Source organism: Bison bison, unplaced genomic scaffold, assembly GCF_000754665.1.
Source record: "Bison bison bison isolate TAMUID 2011002044 unplaced genomic scaffold, Bison_UMD1.0 scf7180017864226, whole genome shotgun sequence".
Lineage (NCBI taxonomy): Eukaryota > Metazoa > Chordata > Mammalia > Artiodactyla > Bovidae > Bison > Bison bison.
This window is the reverse complement of record NW_011494798.1, coordinates 632,041-652,079: the sequence shown is the minus strand read 5'-3', so window position 1 is coordinate 652,079 and position 20,039 is coordinate 632,041. Positions and strand designations below refer to the sequence as shown.

Genomic DNA, 20,039 nt, shown 5'->3' with positions numbered 1-20,039 from the left:
TATTTTATACAAAATAAGTGCAACATCAGGATTTAATATTCTATATACCTAAACTTAATAGAAGAGAAAAACTATACAGGTATTTCATTGAAAATTATCTGATATTATGTGAAGTAGGTAATCATAGCACTGAACCTGGGAAAATAAAATCTTTTTCATCCTTAGAGTTACTGTTTTTATTACTGTTTTTAAATGCACCAGGTGATCTTCTGAGGACCATTCACATTCAATGTTTATTTTCATGTTACTAGTGGCATATACAAAGCACCATATAACATAATATATGAAATGTAGAATAATTATGACTATGTAATACTGTAGAAATAACTGCTAAGAAAATATAGCAATATTTAACACAGGATTTCTAAAACCATTATATATTCATTATTTTTCCCAAAGCTAATAATGTCCCATGTTTTATTTTACAGATGTAGTCTATCAAGATTTATATGCATTTGACCCTTTTGGGGGACTGAAAATAGCTGATATCTTCTGTACAGTAATGTTACAGTTTTATACAAACTTAAGAAACGTGGTATTTGGAACAGTCTTTACAATCCTCTTCCAACTGTTCCATTTCACATAACAGCAAATACTCTGAAAGCCTTTCCTCCTGGAGGATTCTGTAAGCTGCAAAAAAAAAAAAAAATACACAAAGTACATTGATGTCATCTCCATGCATAATCCTTCAAACAAATCATGCTTTCTTATGACAGTCAATAAAACAGCTCTGTGAATCCAGATGGTCATCTTTCTCAAGACTACTATAGTTTATAGTTCTTGGAAAGCTTGAGTGGGGATGACATAATTCTTTAAATCATATGCTGGCTACAAGTTTACTAAAGAAATTTAAGGTGCACAGAAGTAATATTGGTACTTTATATTAAACTTCAAAGATTCCAGGTCATGTTTTCATACATTACCACCTTTAGTTCCAATAAAGTAGAGTTAAGCAGTTCTTATGCCATTCTACTAGGGGAATACAAAGATCCAGGTTTACAACTGACTGGCATGGTTATAAGTTTGTGGTGTTGGTGTTCAGCCACTCAGTTGTGTTTGACTCTTTGGGACCCCATGGACTATAGCCCGCCAGGCTCCTCTGTCATGGGATTTCCCAGGCAAGAATACTGGAGTGGGTCTCCTGGGGTTCTTCCCGACCCAGGGATCAAACCTGCATTTCCTGTGTCTCCTGAATTAGGCAGGCAGATTCTTTACCACTGAGCCACCTGGGAAGCCCTATGTAGCTGGCATACTTATTAATATTTTTAACGTATGTGGTTTAAAACAAATCTTAGGAAATTTAATGGTCAAGTCTGGAAGGTTCTAAGTATTTCTTCACCAAAATGGAAACATGAACACAAAAACAAATCACTCAATCTCTTTTCAGAAATATTCTAAAACAGAACTTCAAAGCAATGCAGAATCATTCCTTATACTCTTTAATAAATTATTTATACGCTCTTTGACAATATTAATCAGGGTATGTTTTGCTTAAATGCCTCAAATTTAAACCATTAATCATCATTTATTCTAATCAAATTTAAACTTTTGAAGTCTATACTTCTGCACAAAAGTTTATTTTCTGAACAATACAAAAAAGCTTTTAGAGATAAATACAATAAATGCTATGGGGATACAAAATGCAATTTATGTATGTATTCATGTACTACAAAAGGGGAGAATTTTAAAATGAAGAAAAGAATGTTAGAAGTGTGCATATACCACATTACACAGTAACACACACACACAGCAGGTTTTGCATACAAGCATATGGCTAATTGGAAGGCATTTTTACTTGTAGGAAACAAATTGACAAAATGCCCTAGAAAGTGTCTTTGTACACACTGATACACTGGAAAAATGTGTTATTTCTGAACTTACAGAACTAGTGCTGAATCTGATTTCTGAGACTGATTAGTTATATGACCTTGGGCATATCATTTAACCTCTCTGAGCCTCAATTAACATATCTGTAAATCAGAGTTTATAAAACCAACTTTATAAGGGTACTGGTGGAGCCAAGTTCATATACTTAAAGGGCCAACAGCATCTGAAAATTCATGGTAGGTGTTCAAAAATAGTCTCAGTTTTCTTAGGATATCATCTATCTTATTTTAAAATATGATAGGTAAATGAGACCACATTACTCAATTTAGCATATAAAACTGCATTATCATTCTCTTTAACTCAATCTCCTTTGAAGTGAAGTGAAAGTCACTCAGTCATGTCCAACTCTTTGTGACCTCAAGGACTATAGCCCACCAGGATCCTCTATCCATGAGACTCTCCAGGCAAGAATACTGGAGTGGGTGGCCATTCCCTTCTCCAGGGGATCTTCCCAAACCTGGGTCACCCATATTGCAGGCATATGCTTTACCATCTAAGCCACCAGGGAAGCCCTAATGTACTTTATATAACATATATATATATGTACATAAATAAATATATATATGTGTGTGTGTGTGTGTGTGTGTATTATATGATATGATATATAAAGTAAAGAGAGAGGGTGACAGATGGGGGAAGGGTGTAGGGAATGAGCCTGTTGACCTTTTATTGAAGAAATTCTTAGGATATTCCATGTTTGACCATTAAATTTCCTCATGAAATTTTTTCTTGAAACCATGCTACTGCTGCTAAGTCACTTCAGTTGTGTCCGACTCTGTGTGACCCCATAGACGGCAGCCCACCAGGCTACCCCATCCCTGGGATTCTCCAGGCAATAACACTGGAGTGGGTTGCCATTTCCTTCTCCAATGCATGAAAGTGAAAAGTGAAAGTGAAATTGCTCAGTCGTGTCCGACCCTCAGCGACCCCGTGGACTGCAGCCTTCCAGGCTCCTCCATCCATGGGATTCTCCAGGCAAGAATACTGGAGTGGGGTGCCATTGCCTTCTCCTCTTGAAACCATAAATGTTAAATATATTAGTAAGTACGATGGCAATACAATTTCAATTTTGTTCAGATTTAAGAAACAGTAAGTTAGTACTCTAGGGCCAGCCAGATAAGCCAGGTTGTTGAGAAGTCAACTTCTTAACAATAGCCTCTTGATGATACAGTCTCATTGGAAACTAGATGCTAAATACAAAGTTGTCATTTGATGAAGAATGGCACCCAGATGCTTATGTGAAGGCAATCCAGATAACCTGCATGGCGTATCCTTTGGTGTTCTTTAGAAAAACTTTACCATATGTGCAAACAAACCCTTGAAGAACTCAGTAAATGTTTAAAAGTCAGGAATTTTCCTGTATCTACACAAAATGCACAGACTTAATTCTACTTCCATAAGTACCAATGATTTGAAAAATTACTACAGGGTTTTTGTTTTTTTCTCTTAACTTTTATTATTACTTGATAAAGTAAGTTACATGCATTTTTCTCAAACCACTGAAATATGTAATACTAACAAGCCAAATATAAGATAACCTGAAAGGGTTCATTTATACCATGCTAGGCATCCAACTTCCAAGCAAACAGAGAATTTGGTTCCAGAGAAAATTGGACTCATTGTTTTTGTCAAATACTTTGTCAGATAACTGGATTAGAGAAATATTCAGTGCCTTGCTCACCTAGAAAGAATTACATATAAATACTAATCTAGAAAATCCGAAAGAGGATGAAAGAAATTTCCTTTTTATAAGATCAGTTAACAAAAGAATGGTTCTGACTCGTAATCCGATTTTCATGTTGATTTTTATAAGCCTGCAGGAGACAGGCACCTCTGGTACTACGGCTCCTCCCATCCCTGGAAGACCCACTATTCTACAGCCTGCAAAGGAAGCACACTGGCTTAGTCACGAAACCTCAAAGCCATGCAGGTTGGCTGTAAAGCCAGCATGAAGGGAGAGCTGATATATAAAAAAATACATATTATATATGTATGTTTATAAATATATATGTACACATATGTTAATTTACCTCTCTGAGAAGATTCCATTCTGAAAAGAAGCAGTGTAAGTCTTTCTTTTGTCCACAGGCATCACATCAACATAACCCCCCTGATTCTGAACCACGCCAGCGTGTACAGCGGCTCTGCAGATACTGGACAGCTGAGGAAGCAAGGAAAAACCCACCATCATTAGCAAATGCTTGCTGCATTTGTCCAGTCTTCTCTTCAATTGGACACAAGGTCACTGACATCCATCTCTCTACAGATTCCCAGTAAGCAACTACAGGATGATGTTTTGTGCATAAAGGAATCTTTCAAAAGTCACAAAGTGTTAGTCGATGAGTCGTGTCCGACTCTTTGTGACCCCGTGAACTGTAGCCCACCAGGCTCTTCTGTCCTACCCATGGAGTGGGTAGCCATTCCCTTCTCCAGGGGTTCTTCCTGACCCAGGAATTGAACCCAGGTTTTCCAGCACACCAGGCAGATCCTTTAACATCTTGAGGCACCAGGGAAGCTCATTCAAATTCACAAAGTTAAAGCCAATTTTGATCTAAGACTTGGTTTGTGTATTTTTGTAAACAGTGTGATTTATTTCTTGACCCATATATAAATATTTAGAGTCTCATTTCTTTTTTTTATTTTATTTTTAAACTTTACAATATAGTATTGGTTCTGCCATATATCGAAATGAATCCGCATTTCTTTAAAACTTATTTGAAGCTAAGTTGTGGGTTTGGGGTTTTGTTTGTTTGTTTTGGTTGCGGGTGGGCAAAGGGAAGGTATTTTGTACTCTGACAATCCAGGTAGATTTGGAAATCAACCCTGAAGATTCATTGGAAGGGCTGATGCTGAAGCTGAAGCTCCAATACTTCACACACCTGAATTTGAAGAGCCGACTCACTGGAAAAGACCCCGATGCTGGGAAAGATTGAAGGCAAGAGAAGGGGGTGACAGAGGACGAGATTGCTGGATGGCATCACCAACTCACTGGACATGAATCTAAGCAAACTCCGGGAGGTAATGAAGGACAGGGGAGCCTGGTGTGCTACAGTCCATGGGGTCACAAAGAGTCGGACACAACTTAGTGACTGAACAACAACAAATCCACTTGGAGATATCTTGTGGTTTAAAGCAAATGTCCTATTGAAAGCAATTCAGATATCAACAAAATTATTTCAGGTTAAAGCAGAAAATAAAGAAAAGCCAATGCTGAGCAAGTGGAGATCTGAAGGCCAATCTTTAGGGTGACTGCATGGATAAGATCCCTTCACCAGCTAACCATCCAAACAGCAAACTTTAACACTATTGTCCAAGCAATAAAATACAAATTAGCTCCTTTTATCTCTTCAAGGGCCTATTTATTATTCTTAAATTTTAGCCTTTGGGACTTCTCTGGTGGTCCAGTGTTTAAGAATCCACCTTGCAGTGTTGGGGGACACAGATTCTATCCCTAGTCTAGGAGCTAAGATCCTACATGTCACAGGCAACTAAACCTATGCCCCACAACTAGACTCCACGTCACAACTAGAGAATCTGTGTACTGCAGAGAGGGGTCCCACGTGCCACAACTAGGAACTGACATCGCCAAATCAATCAATAAATATTTTTAAAAAATTGAGTCTTTGCTAGTCCCCATTCCAGTCACTGACCAAATGTTCCCAGGCTGGATTATCTGCACCCCATTTATATTCAGTTTTGACTTTAAACAACTCACACATAGTTATGGATATCTCTATAGTCCCTTTTCCAACATATAAGCATGTATTAAAAGTGGGGTGGCTTTTCCTATTAGACAATAAAATCTATGCAGAGAAAACCTGCCCAAAAGAATAACCCCAAGAAGAAAAATATGAAGTAACAATCATAGCTTCTACGTAGATGCGCAAGGTCTATCACTGTTTTGAACATTCTGACATGAAGCACCAGGAAAGTTCTATATTCGCATTCTACCAGTTATATAATCAGAATTGAATGAAATTTCTATAAAGGAGAGAATTGTTTCAGGCCCAACAAACACTGCCATTTTTTACACAACTTAATTCTAGAAGTCAATGTTTTTCTTTTGACCAAATAAAGTCTTCTGTAGATTTTAATATCTGCTTTCATCCAAATGTTCTACCAAAATTTGTCAATAGCTGAGTAGATCCTGAGGAAATCCCACAAAAACGAAACACTTAAACTGTTTCAGTATAAAGCAATCTATGCCATAGCCCCAAGGGTCTTTTCTGAACCCACTGGTGTGCTCTTTTCTTATCTCTATGCACATATGAGTGACTTAATGTGCTTTTTTAAGTTCACATAGGCATGTGCATCTTACGTGACCTTGCTTTATTACTGTGCTCTGAACTCTGCGGCATCAGTCAGTATTTATTAGATCAGAGAGACCGAATGCCAAGCTGTTTAATCCTTTTCGTGTTTTCGCTATATCACAAAATACCATACATCTAAAACCTTGAATCCTTACTCTGAAGAATCATTTTATTCACCATTTAAAGTCCCTAACTGAATTAATATTTATGTCCAATAGGGTTCATAACAGATGGAATTAAAAGTAACTCTGTACACATTTCAGTACTTATCCTGTTCTGTTAAAAGGGTATTATCAGCATTTTTCCCAAGGCAATAAAAGTGCTTAGATATAACATTCACTAAATCCAAGCACTTAATATGGTTTGAAACTATTGTTTTGCCCATAACTCTGCAGTCAGCAGGCATTCCAATTTGAGTTCAAAGGTCAGAGGAGATTTTCTTTTCCTGGTCACACTTTATAAAAACTAATATATCACAAAAAGAAAAAAATTTCTCTGTGAAATCAGTGGAACATTTTTAATGAATGCAGAAATTCACTTCACCTCTAACAAATGAGAAATAAAAGCTCAAAGAAAGAGGGTGTACAAGTTGTAACTCTATAAATGGAAAGAGAGAGAGAGAGAAAAAGATGGGGAAGGGAAAGAAGTTGGGAGATCGTTTCTCATTTGTCCATATCTTGTATCTTTAAAGAGATAATGTATTTTGCAGGGGGAGTGTGAAAATTATTTCATTAATGGTTGATTCTGTACTTAACACATAAAATATTTATATTTCTAACTTACTCTGCATAATAATACACAATATTTTACCCCATTTCACTGAAATAAGATAAAAATAATCTCAAGCTAACAAACCCTTAACTCTATCAAAAAGATGGCTTATAGGAATAAAACCATATAGGATATTTTGAAAGATTTTCACTAGACATGAATAAAATTAAATTCTTTTACTTAAAGGGATAATTTGGGAACAATGATTTCTTTAGAAATGTCTCATGGTTTTATATTTGCCCATTCATATATCTATTATTTTTTTAACAAACTTTTCTGTGCAAGGTGTTTGCTGAATCACTGAATGTTCTAAGTTTTGTTAAAGCAAGAAGTAGGAGCCACAGATTCGATCACTGGGTTGGGAAGATCCCTGGAGAAGGAAATGACAACCCACTTTATAATACCTATTAGAACCTGTTAATTGCTAAATAAAAAGGAAAAAAACAAAACTAATAGGGTTAAAGAAAAGCAACATTATACTTAGCTTCTTTACAGAGAAAGTGGCAGTAATTTAGGATGTAAAGAATGACCATGACCATGATTTTGACAGAAAAATCAGAGAAAGGATGTTTACAAACAGAAACAAGAATCTAAGCACAAACAGTGAGGACCACTGAATTAAGACACCAGCAGGATTTAAGTTGCACATAAGAAGACTGCAATTCTTCCCTGGTGGCTCAGATGGTAAAGAATCTGCCCACAATGCAAGAGACCAGAATTCGATCCCTGGGTCAGGAAGATCCCCTGGAGAAGGGAATGGCAACCCACTCCAGTATTCTTGCCTAGAGAACCCCATGGACAGAGTTGCCTAGTGGGTTACTCCATGGGATTGCAAAGAGTGGGAAATGACTGAGCGACTTTCACTACTACTACTAAGATGACTGCAAACTCGGAGCTGGAGAGAGACTTAGATTTGGAGAATAATTTCAGGGATAAAGGTGAACTAGGGAAAAACAAACCAACCAACCTGAACATAAATTCACCAAGGGAAATACAGGTGTAATACACACATTTCAGGCCTCTTTTTCCAATCATATTCCCACAGTATTCTATTGAATAAGTGCATCAAGAATATACTTCTTAAATTTGTTTTTGTAACTCTTTGAATGAGATACTGGTGAAAGTGAAAGTCACTCAGTCGTGTCCGACTCTTTGCGACCCTATGGACCGTCATCCATGGAATTCTCCAGGCCAGAATACTGAAGTGGGTAGCCTTTCCCTTCTCCAGGGGATCTTCCCAACCCATCTGCCACCTAAAATCTAAACTTATCAGCATGGATTAATATTCAGATTCTCCAATTACATGCTTCAAAAGCTGGCTCTCTCCCTTCATCCCTCACACTAAACTGGCTGTAGCTACTTTTAGTTCTAATTCTCACCAGCTCAAATATAAGCAAACCTGCTATGACCATTTGAGATTTTGCCATGCCCACACAATTTGATGTGTGCCAAGCCGTAAATAAGACAGGCTTTGTTGCTGTTGTTCAGTTGCTAATTCGTATCCAACTCTCTTGGAACCCATGTACTGCCGTCTACCAGGTTCTTCTGTCCATGGGATTTCCCAGGTAAATGTGCCATGCCCACTTTCAGCTCTCTTGCTCTCACCTCCATGTCTCTGGAGAAGTCTTCCGCCCCACCTAGAATGTGCACTACTCCTCTTTACCAACTCACCTGAAACCTGGATTGGAAAGCACCATTTATCCACACTGAAGCCATGACAGCTACTCCTCCTGGTCTGCCCCAGTGCTGGCATCCATTACAATACACCATCAACTGGTTTGCTTTTGTGTGTCTTTTAACGATTACCTGTTTTTGATACTATGCTACTTTTTAAATACTCATTTGGCAGTGGAGAAACTGTTTATAAATTTGACAAACTCTTAACTATCCAGTTTATACTTCAAAAATCAAAAAGGCAAAGGAAGATTAAAGAAAAGCAAAATGCTTTATTCTTCTCAAGGATGCATCCAAGCTATTTTAGTGTCTGATATAGAATACAATATGCAAAAAAAATTTAGTCAACATAAATTATGCACGCATATTTGCATATGGATATTTATTTTCACTGCTATTCATGACTGACTCTTTTGAGAATATGTATATCAACACAAGAGTCTGTTCTTTTTTTTTGTATACAAATGAAAATATATACATTTAAATATATATGTGAGTATATTTGGATGGATAGATAAATTAGTGCTTGCAGGCTTACTCCTGTCTGACTCTTTGCAACCCCATGGACTGTAGCTTGCCAGGCTCCTCTGTCCATGGAATTTTCTAGGCAAGAATAATATTCTTGCCATTTCCTACTCTAGGGGATCTTCCCGACCGAGGGATCAAAACTGTGTCTCCTGCATTGGCAGGTGGATTCTTCACCACTGTGCCACCTGGGAAGCCCAGATATATAAATACCAAGACCTACATAAATTAGGATACTTACATCAGAATAAATTCGAGTTCCAATTACACGAGCATAATGTGGATTTGCCTGCATACAGTTACGAGGACAGTATACTCTGAAAAATAAAGACATATTTACAAATACTAAGTAGCTAGTTATTTTAGTCTTTCTTAGTAGTAAAACCATAGATATCCATACATAAGAGCTCAGAATTCTAAACCGTACTCATCTTTTTACTGAAGTATCGATGGTGTATAAAGTATGTTATAGGGTATAGAATAGGGTGATACAGAATTCTTATAGGTTATATCCATTTATAGTTACTACAAAATATTGGTTATATTCACTGTGTTATACAATACATCCTTGTAGTTCATTTCATACATAATAGTTTGTGCCTTTTAATGCCCTGCCTCTGTATTACTCACCCACTTCCCTCTCCCCATTGGTAGCCACTAGTTTCTTCTCTGTATCTATGAGTCGTTTTCTTTTTTTGCCATATTCACTACTTTACTGTATTTTTTAGATTTCACATATAAGTGATATCATACTGTATTTGTCCTTCTCTGTATGACTTATTAAACTTAGCATAATGCCCTCAGAGTCCATCCATGTAGTTGCAAACGGCAAATTTTTATTCTTTTTTATAGCTGAATAGTTTTTTTCTTCTGAAACAGGTCAATTGTAGAAGCCAGGCAGCAGACACAACTGCTTCTACTTACTTATCCACCCCAGCTTTTGGCACAAATGTGTTTCTTTTTTTCCCTCACTTTCTTTCAAAAGAAATTTAGCCAGAAAGCTTTCTAATTTGTGACTTCAAAGCAGAAAGATACATCAGGAAGTACTGTTCTCTTAGCATCTAGAAATTTGGTAACTAATGTGGGTGCAGAAATTAACAAATATATAACTTGGAAAAACTGAACCACTGTCTGCCACATATATCTCATAGTTTCTTTTCTCTATGATCCTATCTTTGGTATCTCATCCAGTTTCATGCTTTTCATGACAATTTCACTGTCATCTATAAACTGCTGATTTCCAAATTTACATCTCTAGTTGGGATCTTATCTCTTAATTCTAAATCTGTATTTATATATCCTGTTGTTTATTCAATATCTCCACTTGTTTCTGTTGTTGTTCAGTTGCTAAGTCATGTCCAGTTCTTTGCAACCCCATGAACTGCAACATGCCAGGCTTCTCTGTCCATCACTATCTCTCTGAGTTTCCTCAAACTCATGTCCATTGAGTCGGTGATGTGATCCAACCATCTCATCCTTTGTTGCCCCCTTTTCCTCCTGCTTTCAATTTTTCCCAGCACCAGGGCCTTTTCCAATGAGTCAGCTCTTCACATCAGGTGGCCCAAATATGGAGCTTCAGCTTCAGCATCGGTTCTTCCAAAGAATATTCAGGGTTGATTTCCTTTAGGATTGACTGGTTTAATCTCCTTGCTGTCCAAGGGACTGTCAAGAGTCTTCTCCAGCCCCACAGTTTGAAAGCATCCATTCTTCAGTGCTCAACCTTCCTTATGGTCCAACTCTCACATCCATACATGACTACTGGAAAAACCATAGCTTTGACAATATGGACCTTTGCCGGCAAAGTAATGTCTCTGCTTTTTAAAATACTGCCTAGGCTTGACATAACTGTTCTTCCAAGGAGCAAGCATCTTTTAATTTAGTGGCTGCAGTCACCATCCACGTTGATTTTATCTCCACTTAGGCCTAATAAACATCTCAAATTCAGCATGTTTGAAACCAAATTCCTAATCTCCTCCTCCAGTCCCCCAAATCTTCCTTCTTTAGGCTTCCTACAATAAATGTCAACTCCATTATTTGGTTGCACAAGCCAAAACCTTTATTCTAGGCTTAATCTCCCTCCTTACCTCAACCTTATATTCAACCCACCAGCAATTTCTATTGGGTGTACATTGAAATAAACTCTGAGCATCCTGAAGTACCATGATCACTGTGACTCTGGACTCTATCATCTGACACCCAGCTCACTACAATAAGCTCTCCTATGCTCTCTCTGCTTCCAATCTTGCCCCTTCCAATCTACTTTCCCCACACACTTATACTGAAGAATACAAGTCCAATCATATCATTTCTCTGCTTCAAATATTCTAGTGGCTTTCCATCTGATTCAGAATAAAGGACAATATCCTTACAATGACCAATAAGCCCTGAATATTGTCTTCTCATTACCTCTCTGACTTTATATCCTACCCCTCCTTCCACTTTCTCACCCAGCTCCAGTCACACTGGCCTAATGGTTATTCTTCAAACATATGGAATAATCTTATCTTCTGGGTCATTGTGCTTATCTTTCCCTCTATATGGAATGTTCTTTCTCCAGATATCCTACTCACTTACTAATACCTTAGCTCATTTTTTCAAAGTTTCCAAAAGGTTTTTGATTTAAACATAGAGTTCAATTATCAGTGTTCAATCAGTCACATGACATTAAAAAAAATCCACTCCCAGAAATTAAGAAACTTTCAAGTGGCACTTTTTAAAATTGATTGGCTCTTCAGAATTCATTCACACACACACACATAAACTAAAAGAAAATCAGAGCTAAGACTGGAAAAAAAAAACATAATTCATTCTACATAGTAAATCAGAGTCTCAACAAAATGCATGCACATGCGCTCAGTCATGCCCAACTCTTTGCAACCTCATGGACTGAAGCCCGCTATGCTCCTCTGTCCATAGGATTCTCCAGGCAAGAATACTATCATGGGTTGCCATGCCCTCCTCCAAGGCTCAGCAAAATGACCCTATGAAAATCATTATTTGATGAAAGTATCAATTATTTTCCTAAAAGTATTGTAAAAAGTATTTCAATTGCAACTATCTTTACCAATTAAAGCAGGTCTTCTGCAAGGCAGTTTTTAATAAATGGCTACAATTCTTATTTAAATTTCATGTTCCTAAAGTCTGTATGACTCCAGAGTGTATATACTTCCTGTAGCATCTAAACCAGAGCCATTTAAATATAAGTAATATGTGAATCTGAGTTTTTATAACTGAATTAAAGGGTTGATTTTAATAAAAGATGCCTTCTTTTGGAGGAAGGGTATCCCCACTGACAACAAAATTGTTTTTGTATTTGAGACCTGTTGGGCATTCCCTGCCTACCCTACAGGGGCAAAACCACCTGCTCTGCCCTTAGGACCAGGCTGTGCAGGCTCCGCCTTGACCATACTTAGCACTTGGTTTGTGGAAGACCGAGGTCAAACACAGTTCAAACTGAGTTAGTTTCTACTTAGGTAAGTTCAGTTCAAAGCAAGAATGTAGGAGCTTTTTGCTTGTTCGTGTTCCAATCTCCGGTTTTAACACCTTGTTATTATATACACTTGCGAGAATGTAGACAGTGATCTAGTATTTCTTTCCTTTGACTACAACTTCCATTAAGCTTGAATAAAAATGCTGACACATTTCAACAGTACCTCCTTTTACATCTAATCTTAAGGAAAGATGTTTGGCCCTGATGTGATCTGGATCTGTGAAAGAGTCATGCAATGACCTGACAAGTGACTGATGTGTGTAACTTGTCACTCACTGGGTGGCCAAGCCTCCGTAAAGCTGTTGGAATGAATATATGGGTCTTTTTTTTCCAATGTGAAAACAAAATATTTTTCATAGAGACAAAGACAAAAAAAATTTCAAAAACCTACATTTTTTGGAGAAAGGACACTAAGAATGCTTGGAGTGCATGCAGTGTGTGGTGTCCATTGCTCCTACTGCTAGCAGTTCAAGACCAAACACCCTTGAGTCCTAGAGACACCAGGATCTCAGGCAAAAGCAGCTGTCCAGGGTAAAAGTCCCCCATTCACTGGTTAAAAATGAAGAAAATCTAAAACACAGTACCTCGGGCAATGCGAAGCAGGCTTATGGAAAGGACAGAGCTGTTCCACAGTTGTTTCACAAGTGACAGCCTGAACTGAAGTATTCAAACACAAAAAAATAAGTGAATCCTTTAGAAACAATAATATGCAACAGAGTGATAAGAAAATAAGATGAAAAAACAGTGCTAACCTGTTACTTTAGAGACTGTGAAGGAATTGGCAGACTGATATTTGCTAAAGATAAAAATATAAAAATTTCAATCATCAACATCTTACATGCATTGACATCAACATAAATTCTTACATTTTTTAAGTCTGTGAAATTTGATTTCATCTTAAACATTTTATTTAAATATCTAGACAAGAAGTAGTATTAGAATTAATCGTCTATTTTATGCCAAACCCATATGACCTTGTCGATACCATTCTTGATATCAGAGAATGACTTCTTTTCATTATCAATCTCAAAAACTTATAGGTAACAGCATGAAACAATACACATTTGTATCTATATATTTGTTTCTTATTAAAATTAAAATTTTCAATATACTCATGCTCTGTCATCACAGAACCAATTTATTCTTTTGAAAAAGTCAATACTAGGCACTGTAAAAAGACTGCTAAATAATAAGTACCTTAAAGGACTGTGCATTATTCATTTTTTGTTCCCTCTAGTACTCCTTATATGCATTATTAAAGCATGAATAAAAGAAAACGCATACCATTATATATGAAATTTTTAATTGGTTTATCTATACCATATTTTCAGAAAAACATCTATTGCAAAAGGTAATGCTTATTTGCGATGGTACTTTGACACACTCTACAAATTTCAAGAGTTTCTAAAATAAATAATAAAAAACAACTTAAAAGAAAAAAAGTAAATAATAGGATAAATGTTCTTTAATGCAACACCCAGTGTTTGCCTTCCTAAAGTGAATACTTAACACTGATTACTTATTGATGGTAATTAATAAATATCTGTTGAGTGAATAAGTTAATAAATAAGTGTTTCTATAAAACTGTTACTTAAGAGAATAATTGCTAATGTCTGAAAAACACACATCAAGCCTTTGAACAAAACTGTATATATACCACATCATCCCACCAGTTTTTAAGGATCTTTAATATAAAAAAATTCTTTCTAATCATTGTGAATTCCCTACTGTGGAGTTTTTTGCAATTGTAGAGTTACAAAAAAAGGGCGACTATGTCATATTTCCTAAGAAAAGGCATCCCAAAATGAGATTCAATATTGTTTATCATTTTACACAGGAGAAACTACAAAGCCTACATTTCAAAAGTCTATATTTTTCTATTTTCTACAGAGACCATATGAAAATATTTTGTTTTAGAATAATATATTTACTATGTTTAATGTGACAAACATTTCAAAAGTTAATCAATGCTTTTGTTGTTGTTCAGTCATTAAATCGTGTTCAACTCTTTGTGACTCCATGGCTTATAGTGCCCACCAAGTTCCTCTGTCCATGGGATTTCCTAGGCAAGAATACTGGAGTGGGTTGTCATTGTCCTTCTCCAAGGGACCTTCCTGACCCAAGGATAGAACCCATGTCTCCAGCACTGGCAGGCAGATTCTTTACCATTGAGTCACCAGGGAAGTCACCAGGGAATTATTTTATGCTGAGTCAAATTACATTTTAAGGAGAAGAAAGGTGACATGATACATTACATATTTAGAGACTTTTCAAAATGCTCTTTTATCTAGTACTTAATTTATCTTATTGGCAAAGTCAGTGTTGCATAAAATAAATGTCTTTAAACAAGAAAGGAAGAATATGCGAATCAATTAGTCTTCTTGGGCATTTTCTGTCACAGGTGAAATATGTATTGTTTCACAATAGGAAAAACTATAAATTTATACATTCTTAATGACTCAATATGCAGATGACACCACACTTATGGCAGAAAGTGAAGAGGAACTAAAAAGCCTCTTGATGAAAGTGAAAGTGGAGAGTGAAAAAGTTGGCTTAAAGCTCAACATTCAAAAAACGAAGATCATGGCATCCGGTCCCACCACTTTATGGGAAATAGATGGGGAAACAGTGGAAACAGTGTCAGATTTGGGGCTCCAAAATCACTACAGATGGTGACTGCAGCCATGAAATTAAAAGACGCTTACTCCTTGGAAGGAAAGTTATGACCAACCTAGATAACATATTGAAAAGCAGAAACAATACTTGGCCAACAAAGGTCCATCTAGTCAAGGCTATGGTTTTTCCTGTGGTCATGTATGGATATGAGAGTTGGACTGTGAAGAAAGCTGAGCGCCAAAGAATTGATGCTTTTGAACTGTGGTTTTGGAGAAGACTCTTGAGAGTCCCTTGGACTGCAAGGAGATCCAACCAGTCCATTCTGAAGGAGATCAGCCCTGGGATTTCTTTGGAAGGAATGATGCTAAAGCTGAAACTCCAGTACTTTGGCCACCTCATGCGAAAAGTTGACTCATTGGAAAAGACTCTGATGCTGGGAGGGATTAGGGGCAGGAGGAGAAGGGGATGACAGAGGATGAGATGGCGGGATGGCATCACTGACTCAATGGAGGTGAGTCTGAGTGAACTCTGGGAGTTGGTGATGGACAGGGAGGCCTAGCGTGCTGCGATTCATAGGGTGGCAAAGAGTCGGACACGACTGAGCGACTGAACTGAATGACACAAAATTTAAAATTTAGAGTTTTAGCATTATCTGCATAAGTTGGCTCAATGTTAAGAATCCGCTTGCAATGCAGGAGACACAGATTTGATCCCTGGGTCAGGAAGAGCCCCTCGAAAAGGCAATGGTAACCCACTCCAGTACTGCCTGGAGAATTCCATGGACAGAGAAGCCTGGTGGGTTACAGTCCACAGAGTCTGCAAAGAGCCAGACACGACTGAAGCAACTTACTTAGCATGTATAAGCAAAAGGGTTCAACTGAATTCAGAGACTTTTCCTTCTTTTTGCCCATGGATATTATGTAGCTGAAATAAGCCTTTCTATCCTCTCTCTTTATAAATTAAATTCTTCTGTGCTTTGTTCTAAAAGAAAGTAACTCATTGTTGCAACTTAAAATCTCTGGTCACAGGATTATTCAGGTACTTACCCAATTGTTTGAACACCATTTCTATTGGATTTGATAAAATAATGTTTCCTTCCTTGTCTAGTGATATCCACCCAACCACCATCATTGTCTATTATCCCGTAATGAATTGCAGCCCTACAGATACTGGATTGCTGGGAGAAAAGAAAGAGAGAGAAAAGATGGTGAAAATAAGAATTCTGCATGGGATACCACTCATTACTATTTATGGCTTTAAACATTTCTTAGCAAAATATCTATAAATACATAAACTATTTTTTCCATTAAAAATCAAATATTATTTGAAAGGAGTCTATCCTCAAACTTATAATACTTACCATTTCATAATGTACACTGCCAATAACTTTAGCTTTACTATCCAAACAGCCAGCAGGGCATTCATATCTAAATGAAAGAAACAGGAAACAAAATTTAGCCTCTCTGAATGTCTGTATAAAATGAAAGTATTTTTGTATCTTGTCAATTAATTATGAGTGCAATCATAAATATTACCTATTACAGGTTGTTCCTTTGCACTGATCTCTTAATCTTACTTCACAAGAAACAATTTGAGCTAAAATTTAAAAGATAATAATAATTTAGTTGATGTACAGCTGCTCTGATTCATCCATACAGTCTAATGCCAAGTTTTTGCCATTCTAAAAATGTTCAAGATTAATAAAATATAGTTGACTATGTCAGCAATGTAGACTTTACAATTTCTGTAAATAATGCAGAGGTCTTACACATTTGCTGCGTGCTTATGACTTCGTTTCTGTTACTATCATCGGCTACTGTCCGGACGTGGGTGTCGTGGACTTGTGACTGCTGCCGTTCAATTTCATTTGTTTCTTCTTCTTGAGCGGGATAGTAACTATCTGATCCTTCTGTCAGAGAAAAGGATTTAAGAAATACGAGTTCTTCTTAAATGTGCACAAATTATCAAGAATGACACATCTTTATATGCCTGTCTAACATTTGATACTACTAGAAAAATCCATACTGTATATATGACACATCTTTATATGCCTGTCTAACATTTGATACTACTAGAAAAATCCATACTGTATATTGGTACACGTTTTGGCTTACAGTAGTGATCTTACATACTGCATTGGAATAAATAAAGCAGGTGCATAAACTTTTGAGCCCTTGATTCATTTATGCTACCATTTGGCTAATATCAAATGGAATCATTTCTAAGCTTTCCTTATATTTTAAAGTGAAATCAATGATTCACTTTCATAATGACACCATGAAAACTATACAGTGATCTAAATGAAGTTGAGGCTTATGACTTTTCATTTCTTTTCTCAAATGAAACCATCTTTTCAGGAGGATAACACTCAAAATTTTCAAAAGAATCACATTTAAAATTCTCCTGAAAGGAAATTCAGCCTAAGAAGAATTGACATTTCCTTGTTATTTATCACAATATCAGTTCCCATGGAAAAGTTTCTATTGTAGAAGGAAATTCAATGTGCAGAAAGAAATTCAATGTGCAGAAATTTAAATTTAACAACGGAAAATATGCAAACATTGAATTTAATATTTTTTTCCAGGCTGGCTTATATCAAGGGCTTGATGGGCACATTTTGAAAATGTGGTTATTTTCATGTATGTCCAAGAATTCAGAACCTAAAAAAAGGAAGTATGAATTCAGAGGAAAGTCAGCTTTAAAAAACATTGTGGTCACTGACAATGGAGCAGGCAGGTTGGAGGTTTGGGGGTAGAACGGATGGAAAACAGACTCGCACACAAAGAAGAATATTTTTAGGAATTAAAAATGGCTCATATAACAGAGTGAAATATATGGTTACTTCTTGTCTACTTATTATACCTAATGAGCACTCAATCATTAAGGGAAAAAAGATCTCTGAGTACTGAAAAGTGGCTTCATTTACACATATTTTCTAATACACTTGGTCTGCATTAATCTTCATTTAGTCATCATTAAGAATAAAGTAGTACAAGAGAGTAAAATGTTCACTTGGATACCCAATAAGGGGATGACCTTCACATAGTTTTATCAGGTAAATTTTATCTTCATGTGCCACAAATAAGACACCATGCATTTCATTTACTTTACATTTACTTTTGAGGACATCCAATGTATGCGAGACAGCACTTTTTGCAACAGTTTTATAATATATTTTATGTGTGTATATATATGCACATATATTGTTATTTTGGCATGAGAAATTATATACTTTTGCAGTAAGAAGCAGAGAATTAGTATAATTCATTGGGCATGGTTCAATAAGAGTCATGGATAGGTATTTAGGCAAAAATTTTTAAAGCACTTAAAATAAATTGTGTTAAATTACTAAATTCTTCAAAAAAATTGACATTCATGGAAATAATTCTAGCCAACACTATATCAAGATGGTTTTTAAGACTGTAAATATACTCATCACTCTAGGATAATTTCAAAGTAGAATTAAGTGGTCATCTGAAGCAATCATGCAACTTTCCTTTAAATACAAATTAGTGTAATAGACTTATTAATGTTATAAATATTCTTAAAATATTTTAAACGATTTTTCAGAATATTTGAAATAGAGTTCTGAAAACTTTTCATGTAATAATTAAATGTGCCTTCTGGCTTTTTAAACACAAATTAATGTGGAAGTTGGATTAAAATATAAATCAAACTGAATGTTACAATAGCACATACCTTTGTAGCACAGATTTTCTCTACAGCCTCCTCCAAAACTCGGTGGGCAAGCAGAACAGGGCCGGCCATGTTTGTAGGGGGCATGGCCCCACCAGTTTCCCCTTAAAAAAATAATTCACTCCATTAAATGGTAGTTTATTTTTCCTATTTTTGAGAAATCTTTATACTGTTTTCCACAGTGGCTGCACTAATTTACATTCCCAGCACCAATGTACAAGGGTCCTCTTTTCTCTACATCCTCACCAACATTTGTTATTTGTATTCTTTTTAATAATAGTATTTCTGACAAATGTGAAGTGACATCTCATTGTTACTAAGTTTAGACATACATTGCTATCCCATTCTTTTGAAAATATTCTAAATAATGTGCTATATGTATTGTTAAGAATTACAAAACCAAACTTCTTCAAAACACTAACTTTTGCTATGGGATATTCATCTATATTCCATTTGTCTTAATAAAAATAGACTTTTGACTTACATTTGACTGAAGTTTAGTTGTGTAATATTTTCAATGTAATTATTTGAAGGGTCTTTACACAGATGAAAATACATTTCTCAGTCTATAGTTTCTCATCTCTAATAAACCCAAATTATTAAATATTTAAACAATATAATAGTACAATAAGTAAAACTGAAGGCCTAAAAATATGATTCTTATCTTTACAAAGATCATAGTTTAAATTTTCACATTCCTTGCACCAATATTATGCATCGGGCAACCATAACTGTTGCCATATTAAGTAAAGTGAGTAAAACCAGTGCACTTTACTTCATAACACACACTGAAAATGAGAAAAAAAAGTCAAGAATATAAAGTTATATCTACATTGTTAAGAAATATTTACATATAAAAGCAGTGTTTCGTCTACTCACTTTGGGGAATAATTGCACACCAGGTAAACAGCTTTGGGCCATATTTGCCCCCAGATGTTCATGTTGTGGCACAAATTAATGGCACAGCCTATTCTGCTACTTGTTGCCCACACCACCTACATCAGAGGGGAAAAAAGCCTCAGAGAAAGCAGGTTGAGATGAAATAAGACAACAACGTATCTGAGAGAAAA

At 36.2% G+C, this 20,039-nt stretch overlaps 1 protein-coding gene across 2 annotated transcripts in view; it reads right to left on the bottom strand.

The window, feature by feature from the left end:
- Positions 1–6: 6 nt before the first annotated feature.
- Positions 7–20,039, bottom strand: part of CRISPLD1 (cysteine-rich secretory protein LCCL domain containing 1) — a 49,885-nt gene continuing 29,852 nt past the window's right edge. The window contains exons 5-15 of one of the 2 annotated variants that reach the window (XM_010845874.1): positions 19,849–19,964; positions 18,973–19,073; positions 17,042–17,182; positions 16,809–16,869; positions 16,634–16,700; positions 16,320–16,450; positions 13,410–13,453; positions 13,242–13,314; positions 9,409–9,484; positions 3,918–4,048; positions 7–630 (exon numbers count right to left, since the gene is read on the bottom strand). In XM_010845874.1, the coding sequence (XP_010844176.1) occupies positions 579–630; positions 3,918–4,048; positions 9,409–9,484; positions 13,242–13,314; positions 13,410–13,453; positions 16,320–16,450; positions 16,634–16,700; positions 16,809–16,869; positions 17,042–17,182; positions 18,973–19,073; positions 19,849–19,964 (993 nt within the window). In that variant the 3' untranslated portion in view covers positions 7–578. The remainder of the gene's footprint in view (positions 631–3,917; positions 4,049–9,408; positions 9,485–13,241; positions 13,315–13,409; positions 13,454–16,319; positions 16,451–16,633; positions 16,701–16,808; positions 16,870–17,041; positions 17,183–18,972; positions 19,074–19,848; positions 19,965–20,039) is intronic. The other variant, XM_010845875.1, reaches the window with a different exon arrangement.